Source organism: Podarcis cretensis, assembly GCF_951804945.1.
Source record: "Podarcis cretensis genome assembly, chromosome: 11".
NCBI lineage: Eukaryota > Metazoa > Chordata > Lepidosauria > Squamata > Lacertidae > Podarcis > Podarcis cretensis.
This window is the reverse complement of record NC_137180.1, coordinates 19,027,606-19,040,309: the sequence shown is the minus strand read 5'-3', so window position 1 is coordinate 19,040,309 and position 12,704 is coordinate 19,027,606. Positions and strand designations below refer to the sequence as shown.

General features: G+C 40.1%; 1 protein-coding gene across 2 annotated transcripts in view; it reads left to right on the top strand.

The window, feature by feature from the left end:
* The window catches only part of SRFBP1 (serum response factor binding protein 1), a 47,468-nt gene extending 34,764 nt beyond the window's left edge, over positions 1 to 12,704 (top strand). For both annotated transcript variants that reach the window (XM_079995693.1, XM_079995694.1), the window contains exons 5-8: positions 3,547 to 3,628; positions 4,960 to 5,692; positions 6,804 to 6,841; positions 8,303 to 12,704. In XM_079995693.1, coding sequence (XP_079851819.1) covers positions 3,547 to 3,628; positions 4,960 to 5,692; positions 6,804 to 6,841; positions 8,303 to 8,481 — 1,032 coding nt within the window. In that variant the 3' untranslated portion in view covers positions 8,482 to 12,704. The remainder of the gene's footprint in view (positions 1 to 3,546; positions 3,629 to 4,959; positions 5,693 to 6,803; positions 6,842 to 8,302) is intronic.

Below are 12,704 nucleotides of genomic sequence, written 5' to 3'. Positions count from 1 at the left end.
TGGCCACAGGCCTTATTAAGTGGGCCAGGCTTCTCTGTTTGGGTCGTGAGGTCGTTTCAGCTAAGTCACACCCACCTGTACTATACCTGACGTCATAGATATACGAAATAAGGTACGGAGCAGGAAATGGGGCTTGACAGCACCTGCAAGCTACACTGCTCAATACTCAGCTGTGCACTGGGCTTTAGAAGTTGCAAAACACTGACAATCAGCTTATCGGCAGTGCCTGCAAAGTACCGTCTTCAGCCGTGTGGTTTGATTTGAGACCACACAGACAAAGGGAAATGGGTCATCTGATGTTATTGTGATATCAGGTGACTGACAGGTGGATGGCTCCGCCCACCTGTCATACAGGGCACCTAGTGGAGAGGAGAGAAGACTCCAGTCCACGGATCAGACCTAGTTCCCCCACCTTCCATTGCAGTGATCTTATAAGGAGACCATTTCTCCATCATCCAAAGTGTAGATGCACTAGTTTTCTTGGTCCACATGTGGAACAGTCTGCCTCGACCATCACTTTTTTTGTATTTTTTTGGAAGATAGGTGAAAACAGGTCTTTCTCCAATATATATGCACCAATAGATTGTCAGTTATTTGGGACTCAGTATAACTTTGGCAAGCTTTTATGGCTAATGATTGAATAGTATTTTATTGGTAATACTGTTACTGTGTTCTTTGTGAGCCATTTATACACTTCAAAAATAAATTAATATTTTTTAAAAAAAAAAAAAAATACCTAAGCAATGAATGCATGGGAAAGCCCGTTGCTTTTATGCAGTGTGCATTACAGCCACTTGAAATTTATTGATTCAGAAGTTTTGGAATCCAAATCATGATGTTTCTCTGCTGGCTCAAGGCCATTAACTTTGAAAACGTTATGTTTTCTTCATGCTAATTATACATTTATGTTGCTTGATAGAAGATGCTGGCATTTGTTACGACATTAATAACAGAACACATAATTACTTACTTGGATTTTTAACATTCTTTGCTTTATTTAAAAATTCTGTGTGCAGTCCTTAAGCCAAGAAGAAACAAACTTCTGTGAAATCTCTGCTGTCATTTTTAGCTAAATAAGTCTTGGCATTTGTTGGTGACATCTTATACTTAATGTGTACTTTGTAGGAAGTGAGTGCTTGGGATTCTGTCAATATGCATCTCATCCTAAAGTCCAAAGATACATGTGGTGAGCAAGTGTCATTGCTTTTGTAATCTGCACATCTTCAGGGCCAGACCTTATACTAAGATATCCCAAATTACTGCAGTGGGGTAGCCCTGTTAGTCTCTTGCTGCAAAAAACAATCAAACCCCAGACTGTTGTAGCCTCTTAAAGGCCCTTATGGCATTATCTTTTGTGAATTCAAACCCACCTTGTCAGACCACTCTGCTCAGTAGGGCTTTTCTAGTAGGTTAAAAGGCTGCTCGGAGTTCCCTGGACATGAATGCATTAAGAAGCAAGTTTAATGTTTCTTCATAAGGCACAAGATAAGATACCCTAGGAATAACCTTTATAGAGCCTGAACAGTCCCCTGATTCTGTCTGAAATGGAATTGACTGTGGGTGTTTAAAAACCACTGTTTCCTGATAAATTTCCATGGCAAACAGATCCTAACTTCAAACACAAATGGTTGTGGTTACTCTTAAGAACATTGGCGATGTGGGAATGTTTCATGAAGGTGTAAGATTTGTCTCCCTGTGACTAACTCTGTTCCTGTAATGCAGATGATTCAGCCTTGTGGTCTTCAAAAGATTTGTACGTTTGAACTATGTTCTTAAATATTTTCACAGCCTTAAGAATTTGTTGTCTAGCTTAACGTCTCCTCAGTGCCAAAGGTACACTGTCTGCCCGATGATTTTGGCTTTTGAACGGAAATGAACTAGCTCAAAAAAGGTTTCAAGAGTTAATATCCAGTCCTGGTGCCCGACAGTGTATTTTTCCTGTTGGTTTACCTCTAAACACCGTGCAAAAGCATAATGGATAGTTTCCATGTGTACTATAGCCTGCCAAATGGCTTTCCCCATCACATAGATTATTTCTTCACCACCAGGAGCCTGGGGAAAATTTCAGTGAGAACAATCCATTTAATGGGGTTTTCTGTGGCCACCATACAGAACAGCTGCTACAAATAAGCTGTTTAATGGAGCTTTGCAATGGCAATGCAATTCTGAGACCCTGAGAATCCTGAAAAATGAAGGGTCCCCTCCGCTCCTAACTACAGAGGAAGTGAGTTCAGTTCCTAAATCAACGTCTTATGAATTTTGTCTCATACACTAGTCCAAAATCCTGCCTCATTGTTGAGTCTCCTACTGATGCAAGGCATGCACTTCACATAAGGAGTATGGGCAGCCGAGATCTGGATGAGATCAGTGGCTACAGTCACTGTGGGAAAGACTTTAAAATATTTTTGTTTTGTTTGGCATTTTAACATCTATGAATAAGCCAGCCTAGGATAATTGTTATCCACTATGCAGTTGACTTTTTATTTTATTTTATTTTACATTTTTAATGCTATAGCATCAGAGGGAACTTTTAAGCTAAGATTGAGAAGTGAAAAGGTAATGCAGCCTATACATACAGTGGAACCTCTACTTACGGACGTAATCAGTTCCGGAGGTCCATCCTTAAATCGATGCAGGTTGCTGGTAGAAGCGCCGTTGGGCGCAGGCGCATTCGGCAGCAGCGCGCTTTTGCACAGGCGCAAATCGCAGCAAACCCGGTATTTACTCCCAGGTTTGCCGCAGTCGCAACTTGGATCGGGCCCAAGTAGAGGCGGTTGTAAGTAGAGGTTCTACTGTACTGACTTTGGAATAAGCCCCAATCAACTTGGTGGAATGTCCTTTTCAGCAAACATACAGAGCATCAGGTTTTAACTCGATTCATCTATCCATGCAGTCCTGTATCTGCTCATCAGAAGCACATCTTACTGAGTTCCATAGGATTTAGGATTGCAGCCTATATGTACTATAATCTGCATACCCTGGATGCTTTGAAAGACTTAGGCCAATTTTTTTTGCATAGTGTCATGGGCATTCTTATGGGAAAATATGACTGCTACCATTTTTGCCAGGGTTTTATGTAAAGAAAAATACTAGTAAGCTATAAAAATGTGGACGTCACATTGTATGTTTAGCGACCCTTACCTTCTCAGCTGTAACTATAAATGGGAAGAAACTGAATTTGTTGTAAAATGAAAGATTTTAGTGTTTTCCATTCGTGCATGAACTAAAGGTATTTGGTACTCCCACAGAAGCTATGGCTGCTCTTTGGTCACAAGAAAGTGTTTCCTAGTCCCGCAGGTTGGCAAAAGCAAGTTAGATTCATTTTTGGAAATACAGATTCTAGCTGTTCCTAAGTCTCTGAAGATAATAGTATTTGATCTTCAGAAATGTTGACTAGGGTGTAGTTTGGTGTAATACCACTGCCATTGGTAACCTTTCAAGCCCCTTGTTATAGCATATGCAGATTTAATCTTGATAGGGTTCATTTTCTTTTTCTCCTTTTTATTTTGTCACTCAACAAGATGCTTCACCATTTTTCTAATACAGCCTAATTCTACAGTAAGAGAAAGAGCCGTTGCTAGATTGACAACACACCCACTACTGAAGACAAAAATTGCCAATATTAAAGGTAAGCCAGAATTTGCCCAGCTAATCTTCGTACACTGGAGCATGTACAGCTTTAATAATAATAATAATAATAATAATAATAATAATAATAATAATAATAATATCATTGTCTTAAGCTGCAGTGTATCTAGGCATTGATGATCTTCTCAAACTGAGTATTTGCAATAGTCAAGTAAGCTAAATGTATTGTATTCTGTGTACCTGAAACAATGGGAGAGAGAGATCTCAAAAGCAGTGCATCTACAGATGCCTAGCACGCTCATAAGCCAAATGTTTCTGGGTGTGTCTTAAGATTTTCAGGGCTATTCTACAACCATGTGCACTATTGCACGCATGTATTGTTACTCATACCAACAAGTTGAGGGATTACGCTGACTCATAATTACCACTCTTGCTATTTCCATAGTTGCTAAACTAGTGAAATTAAACAGTGATTCAGGAGGTTCTGGTAGAACAATGAATACATACTGTTAAAGCAAGACATGTGCAGTTCAGTTTTTATTTAAAGGCTTTAAGAATGAGACCTTCATGAACTGCTTAAGTCTGTGTGTGATTGAAAGTAATTTCACTATGCTCAGTAGGGCCTGTGACTAAGTAAGTGTGTCTACTTTTGCAGCCAGTGTTTCTTGGTAATTTATCTTTTCATCTTGTTTTTTTCTGAGAGCCCTGGAAAAGAAAGAGTCTCTAATTCCCTCACCTCTGTCTTGGAGAGACTTGGAGTTTTTCAGCCTTGAATCACTGGGGTCATCTTTAACTTCCTTTAAATTTTTCAGTTGTCTTTTTCCATTGTTCAACCTGGGCACTGAGGTCCAGCTCCAAGGGCCTTCTGGCGATTCCCTCACTGCGAAAAGTGAGGTTACAGGGAACCAGGCCAATGGCCTTCTCGGTAGTGGTGCCTGCCCTGTGGAACACACTCCCATCAGATGTCAAGGAAATAAACAACTATCTGACTTTTAGAAGACATCTGAAGGCAGCCCTGTTTAGGGAAGTTTTTAATGTTTAATGCTGCATTGTGTTTTTAACATTCTGTTGGGAGCAGCCCAGAGTGGCTAGGGAAACCCAGCCAGATGGACGGGGTATAAATAATATATTATTATTAGCATTAGTATTAGTATTAGTATTAGTATTCTCTTCCTGCTACCAGAGACCCTCTTCACATGAGGTGCCACAGAGAAAAATATTTTTTTTTTCTACCACTGCACTATAGGGCCCCACTCCAGCACCCTCCACAACGAAATGAGTTTGCTTTAGAACCCCTTTTATCATTTCCGTGTTTGTATTTTTACCATTTATGCTGCATTATTTTTTAAAAAAATCTTGCTTTTTTTTTAGCTGCTGTAAAAGCCTTCAAAGACGCGAGACAGAAGCCAGCAGGACCCATTTCTTCAGAAGAACATAAATCGGAAGAACAACTTACCAAACAATCTGAGCTAACCCAGCATTCCAGTAGCAGTCTACATAAGAAAACAATTAAACAAGCTGGAAACCAAGACCAAATAAAGGTGAAAGAGAAGCCAGGCTCTGACATGGGAAAAGAACAAATTTGTGTGAGAGAGAAGCTGAAAATGGCAGACGGTGAGGAAATATGCCTGTTGGATGATGTTACAGTGCAGGCTGCAGAGCATCATAAATTAGCTCCTCAGGCTCAAGCAGAAAAGTCAGTATATTCCGAAGTTACAAAATGTTTGGATGACCTCCTGAGTAGAACAGAAGTTGATGCACCTGATAGAGTGACAAGTGAGGAAGCTGGAATGGAGAAAGAATACTTTGATGACAGCACTGAAGAAAGATTCTATAATCAGTCTTCTGGCTCTGATGAAAATGATAGCGATGATGACTTCTTTATTGGCAAAGTAAAGAGAACGAAGAAAAAGAAGGGAGCAGCTGATATTTCATTACCTAAAGACCAGAAAGGCAAATGTATCCAGCTCAAAAAGGGCTCGCAGTCTGACACAGCCCAGGACACAGACGCAAAAGGCAAAAATCAAAGCTCAAAAACAATGAAGCTAGAATCCATGTTTTACTCTTCACTGTCAGACACAAATAAGTCCAAATCAGTGAAAAGGTAAGCCATCAAAACCCTCAATCTAGTTTGCAACCTTTTTAGACAAATGTTTTCACCCTTCAAGTGGCTTACACGTTGTGAGAAGTCTTTGCGTGTTTTCTGACTAGCATCCTCTGTTGAGTCAATTTTTGCATTAGACTTTCCCTAGAGGAGCTACCATGGGACGTGGGTGGCGCTGTGGGTTAAACCACAGAGCCTAGGACTTGCTGATCAGAAGTTCGGCGGTTCGAATCCCCGCAACAGGGTGAGCTCCCATTGCTCGGTCCCTGCTCCTGCCAGCCTAGCAGTTCGAAAGCACATCAAAGTGCAAGTAGATAAATAGGTACCACTCCAGCAGGAAGGTAAACAGTGTTTCCGTGCACTGCTCTGGTTCGCCAGAAGCGGCTTAGTCATGCTGTACGCTGTCTCCCTCGGCCAGTAAAGCGAGATGAGTGCCGCAACCCCAGAGTCAGCCACGACTGGACCTAATGGTCAGGGGTCCCTTTACCTTTAGAGGAGCTACCATTGTCAGATTCAATAGCTTTAAGGAAGTCATGGAAACTGAGCCTTATTCACGATGAGACCGTGAGCTTGGCTTGGCTATCCAAACCCCATTGATGCAGAGCAGGGGCGAGTTCACCCAACTAAGTGAAATTCTTAACTTCCTCAACTCCGTAGACCAACTGACAAGGGGGCAGGGTCACTGCTTGTCAATCATCTGATGTAAAATGATGTAAAATGATGTAAAAATGATGCCCAGTGAATAAAGTTGGCCTACAAAGGTGGGGACAGAGAAGTCCCCATGCAGGAATGAACGCTCACTCATCAGCATATAGAAAAGGGGGTTCAATGTGACTTTCTTCAAGGAAAACAGCCACATCTCTGCCTGCCCTCCACCTTGTGTCGCATATGATGTCAGGTGTGGAATAGATGGGTGTGGTTTGGAGAAAGTTGCCTTGTGGGACAAATGGGGAGGTCTGGCTGGCCATATTTGGCCCATGGCCAGAGGTTCCCGCCCCAGATATAGATAATTCTCAGGTCTAATTATGTGCTTTAGGTTTCACAGATATCACATGTTTGTTGCACTCAATAATGTCTTGACTTCTAAAAATATCACTTTTTTCTATTCTAGAACTGTAAAAGACCACCTTCCCAGAAGTAAAGCAAAAGGTAAGTCAAGTTGATGTTGCTACTTGCATTCATGCAGCATCAGAACAAAATCTCATTTTGTATTTAAATTGTAGCAGTAGTTTTTCAAATGCATTTAATTGTATTGAATTTTTTTTTAAGCATTGTACTTGAACTTTATAGAGGCTTTTAAATTTTCAGTTTTTGGAAGGACATTTTTACAATCTAGGTTTGTGCAGCTAATTTTACTAGCCCTACTCGAGGTCAAGCAATCGCTATGATTTTACTGAAGTTTGGAATAATGTGCTATCCTTGTTTTCGTATTTTCCAAAAGGGTTTGTAAGGCACAGGAGTCTCATTTTCATATTTTATTAAATTTCGGGAGGAATTCAGTGTTGCACCAAGAAGATCATTCCGTCAGGGAAAGAAAGCACTGTGGCTTGTCATATGTCATAATGCCCTTTTTTCTCTCTCTCTCTCTCTCTCTCTCTCTCTCTCACACACACACACACACACACACACACACGGCACTGTTCTGCAAGTTCTCTGATGGCCCAAGACTTTACCAGTGCTGCATAATTCAGTACTGTTTTATATACAATCAGAAGAAATTACTTTTGAAAACCACCTATCTCTGTACCATATTTAGAAGTTTTGCTTGTCCTCCAAAACTGCATGAAGTTCCACTTTGCATCGTCATGCCTGGAAGCTTTCCATAAGTTAATTAAAAGAATGTCAGTGGCTTCTGTTTAATGTGTACATGTAACTGGGGGTGTTGCGTCATAAATATATAATAAATAATCACTAAAGCACATAGGATAAGGTGGATCCCGACTTGTGCTCAGTGGAGCTCTGCGATCTCCACTCATCTTTTCCCAGGTGCCCCCTCAAATGCTGCTCAGGAGGGATAGGAGACGTTCTGAAACACCATCGGAGGTGGTGCTGGGGGCTACATAAGGAAATGGGAGAAAATTACAGCTTCACCCTCTTTGTATATTGAGAAGTCTACTGCGTCCTAGGTGGAAAATATCCTATCTGTTCGCAGAAGAGCAAATCTGGTTCCAGTTTTTTATCTCTGAGGCACCAACTAGAAGCTGTATACAGTGGTGCCTCGCAAGACGAAATTAATCCGTTCCGTTAGGCTCTTCGTATAGCGGTTTTTCGTCTTGCAAAGCAAGCCCATTGATAGCTTAGCGGATTAGCGCTATTAGCGGTTTAGCGGCTTTTAGCGGATCAGCTGTTAAGCGGCTTATCAGCGGATCAGCTGTTAAGCGGCTTAGCGGCTTAGGGAAAGGGGGGAAAAACCCGCAGGAACTCGCAAGACATTTCGTCTTGCGAAGCAAGCCCATAGGGAAATTCGTTTTGCGAAGCGCCTCCAAAACGGAAAACCCTTTCGTCTAGCGGGTTTTCCGTCTTGCGAGGCGTTCGTCTTGCGGGGCACCACTGTACCTCTATGGTGTGCGAATTGTCGATGCTCTTAATGGTCTATGAATTCTTGTGCAGGTTTGGAAAGAAACAGTCCACAGAAACAGATGTCCAAAGTTTTGAGTATGAAGCAAGGTATTAAGAGAGAACAATTGGAACAGCCACTTCATCCTTCCTGGGAGGCAAGCAGGAAACGTCGAGAGCAAGTATCTCAAATTACAGCATTCCAAGGGAAAAAAATTAAATTTGAAGACTAAGGGGGTGTTATTTCTTCTTAAGGACTCTTTTCTTTTCTTCCCTTTTTTTTATCTCATCTGTTGACAACTTGTTGACACAGCTGTATAAACTAAAAACAAAGACATTTTCATTCATAGATTTCCAATATAACTGTAATATATAAAATAAATGGTTGATTTTGAAGTCATTCGTCACAAGAGGCTTTTTTTTTCTAAAGAAACTATTCAATGTTTGTCAGGAATAGCTCCATTTGCCATGTTTTATCTTCTTAATGGAATCTTGCATGAAAGATCATGGGTATCGACAATTGGTCAAGATGTACCTCTTTAGATTGAATGGAATCCTTTTCCTTCTCCTGCACAACTGTTCTGTGCTCCTGTTTTGTTGCTTTGGTTGTTTTGTGGTTATATTTTATGATTTGAATGCAAATGGTACTCGCTTACATCGAGACATTTTTGTGACACTTGGGAACCATTCAGTGAAGGGCTAGCTAGAAGTTCAAAAATAATAGGTGTTTGTGGAAATCCCATAAGCAGAAAAAAACATTTTGCTGTACATCATAGGATCTTAGAATTGTAGTTGGAAGCAACCCCAAAGGTAGTCTGGTCCAGTCCTCTGCAATATAGGACTCTTAGCTAGATCATACATGGCAGATGGCCATCTAGCCTCTGCTTAAAAACCTCCAAGAAAGGACAGTTCACTGCCTGTTGTGGGAGACCGTTCCACTGTCAAACAGCTCTTGCTGTCAGAAAGTTATTCCTTATGTTTGGTTGGAATCTCCTTTCTTGCAACTTGAATCTATTGGTTCGGGTCTTAGCTTCCAGAGCAGGGAAAAAGAGGCTTGCTGCATTGTCCATGTGACAGCCCTTTAGATATTTGAAGATGATTATCATTTATGCCAAATGAGGATACCATTCTATGCACCTTGATGGTGTTTTGTTGCTTATTAAGATGCTGCAGGGCTTGGCTGTTTTTGCTTGAAATGTCAGGGATTGTATTCAATTACTAGTTCTGGAACAAATGTATGAACAGAAACCACTGGAAAACAGCACGGGTCTTGCAGTGTGAATAACTGACATATGCTGTCCAAAAAAGGAAGACTCTACATCAGAGGTCAGGAACCTGTGTCCAAATGTTGGATTCCAGCTCTTGTCAGCCCCAGTCAGTATGGTCAATGGTCAGAGATTATGGGAGTTGTAGTCCCAACAACATTTGGAGGGACACAAGATCACCATTCGTGCTCTAAAGGAATGAATCTGGTGTTAAATCGTATATTTATCTCCTTTCTACAGTGGTACCTTGGTTGTTGAATGGCTTGGTTCCTGAACAAATCGGCTCCCGGTTTGCGAACATCTTGCGTAAGCCGAATGTCCGACGCGGCTTCCGGTTGAGTGCAAGAAGCTCCTTCAGCCAATTGGAAGCTGCACCTTGGTTTTCGAACAGTTCTGGGAGTCAAACGGACTCCCAGAACGGATTAAGTTTGACAACCAAGTTACCACTGTACTCTTAAATGAAAGTCGGAAATTGGTATCTATACTGTTCAATGGTTCAATTCATTTGTGTTTTGATATTCTGAGATTAGAAGGGAATTTGACTGAATTGAATGTCATTATATATTTTCAGATCAGTTAATTCTTTTGGTTATCTAGAGTGCATTAATTGAAAAGGCAGGGTGAAGTAGTTTGGTTATAATAGTGCAGGATTTGTCTTTCACGTGCAAAAGGAATTATTTTCACATGGTCATTCATTACTCTTGGGATTCAAGCTACGTGTTAACAAGCTGTAACTATTAGTGGCTCCACTGCTTTAAAGGCCTTTCCTCATTTTACGTGCATGTTGAAGAGCAAAATATTACATATGTTAATGCTAGCCCAATATTAGAGTTTCCTATCCCTTTATTATTTAGTATCATCTTTTCCTAAATTTACAAATGCTACACGACATGCCCTGAATCTCTCTAGTTGATAAAAATCTTTCCATTGGAGAAAAACAAGTTGCGAATGGCTAAAGAAAACTTGCACACTACATAAAGTAATAAGATAATGCCTTTTCCTGTTTCAGTTGAAAATCAAGAAACTTGAAAACTTCATAGCTTGGGTAGCATCTCTTTACATGTCTCTGGACTGCCAAGAGTGCTTAGTTTTTCTTGGCAATTGATGAACAGGAGAGAATTTCTTACTGCTATAACTTATGACCCTAGCAGTATTCCTATGGGGTGTCTAGCACATCAAAGCATTTTTAAAAGTGCTGGATTTACAGCAAAGCTTTTGATCTAAGGAACGAGCTATGTAGACTTTGTCTACATAGGAGGGCAATACCAGGTGAATGTAAATCACATCTCTTGTTTTCTTCTATTCAGATAAACCAGTGTTTTTAAAACTGAGACATACAGAGAAGTAACACCAGTTGAAAAGCACTAATATAGAAAGAAAATCTAGCAACCTTAAAATACATTATTGAATGTTTTTGTTTAGCGGCGTTTTGGATGCATGGTGGACTAGGATTCCATTGTGGTTGTACTGTATTGATACAAAAGTCTCAGTCTTATACTGTATTGTATTTTGTAGAAATAGAAACATTCTGAACTCAAGGATACATTTGAACTCAAAGTAATTTTCCAGACAGGCTTACTAAAACAGTGATACAGGACAATAAACTGGCCTACTGAAGACCTGTTGACTATCCGTCTAATCTTGTGGCATGGTCCTGATCATGAACATCACTGTTATTTTTATCTTATGAGCTTTGTCCCATAATAATCTTGTCATAATGCATAATTAGTAGGATTTTTACAAGCTTTCCCTCTGGAAAGTAGAGGCAGCCCTGTTATAGACTGTTCTCCAAGCTCGATATGGTCTGTCAGCGATAAGCAAACTTTCTGCTTAGATAAGAACTGTGATTGATACATACAATTTTCCTTATCCATCTATGATGACTTCTATAAATTCCTTTAGCTCTCTTAGGTTGACCCTCCTTTCCCTAGCAGGGTAACTACAAAATTATCTAAGGTTTGCATCTGAAATATCATGTTTGTATTTTTTAGAGAATGAAATGCTTCCCCTATAGAGAAGAATGATACAATCATGTATATAGAGATTCCTCTTAACCTGTAAGAAAGATTTTGGTGAAAGCTGGAGAGACGTTCTGAGCATTTGAAAAACAAATTTATTCAGGTCATTTTCACATAAATCTGCAACCACGATACAAGAATTAAACAAGAATATGGAAGTGCAATGAAGAATACAAAGCTAGTGTATGAATAATTATAAATAACTTCTCAGAGAAAGATGCAAAGATTTTAAAAGCAAGGCTCTTTGAAAAAAATAATGAAGTAAATATTAGAATTCCTTGCAAGACGTTAGAGTGGCTCTTCACTAAATTTGTAACATTTGGTTGCTTATAAATTTCCTGACAGAAAACTGTTTATTTCAATTCAAGTTAAAATATGTAAGCACCTTTGTAGTATCTGGAATGTGAAAATGATGTTTTTGATGTAAGGCACAGGGTAGACCACTTGTAAGAGTATAGTACTTCAGTTATCTCCAACTAAACCTATGGGGAGGTACAAAAAGGGTGACTGGGGGGGAAATCGGTTTACCATTAAAAATCCCTTTCATCTAAATGTGAAATATTTGAATTAAAAACATTTTCTGTGCTATAGTCCGAATAAGGGCCTGCCAAAAAAAGTGAAGAAAATCTATCTCTGTGTCATGCAGCTGGAAGGGAAAAGGATTAGTTTCTCGCAAAAAGATGTAGCCCATTAATTCCTCGTATGTTCCAAAAACCACAAGAAAATCTTCCAAGCTGCCATGAATCTTCATGAATTAGTACCTTTCTTTGTTAGAACTGATCTTGGCAAAGTGAATCTTGGCTGAGGTCTGAATCCAAAAGTGTCAGATATTCCAGTTCACATCATATGTAACAGCAGATAACCTGCTTCCCTCCAATAAATGAAAACACAATTTTGTAACTGGAAACGCTGCTAAATGTGGGGATCGTGGTCCTATGAAGTTGCTTGGCTCTATTCCTTGAGATGCCACTGTCAAGCCATCAGCTTTCCTGATCCCCTGCTCTTCTCAGTAGTCACTGGCTCCCCAATACCAGCCCACAGTTTTTCCTGCTGCTACTAAAACATGTTTAAAAAGAAAGAAAAATTTCTACATATAAGCAAGCAAGGCTGCTTACACATGTATCATGTGGATAGTTACAGATAGGTAGCCGTGTTGGTCTGTCGTAGTTGGGG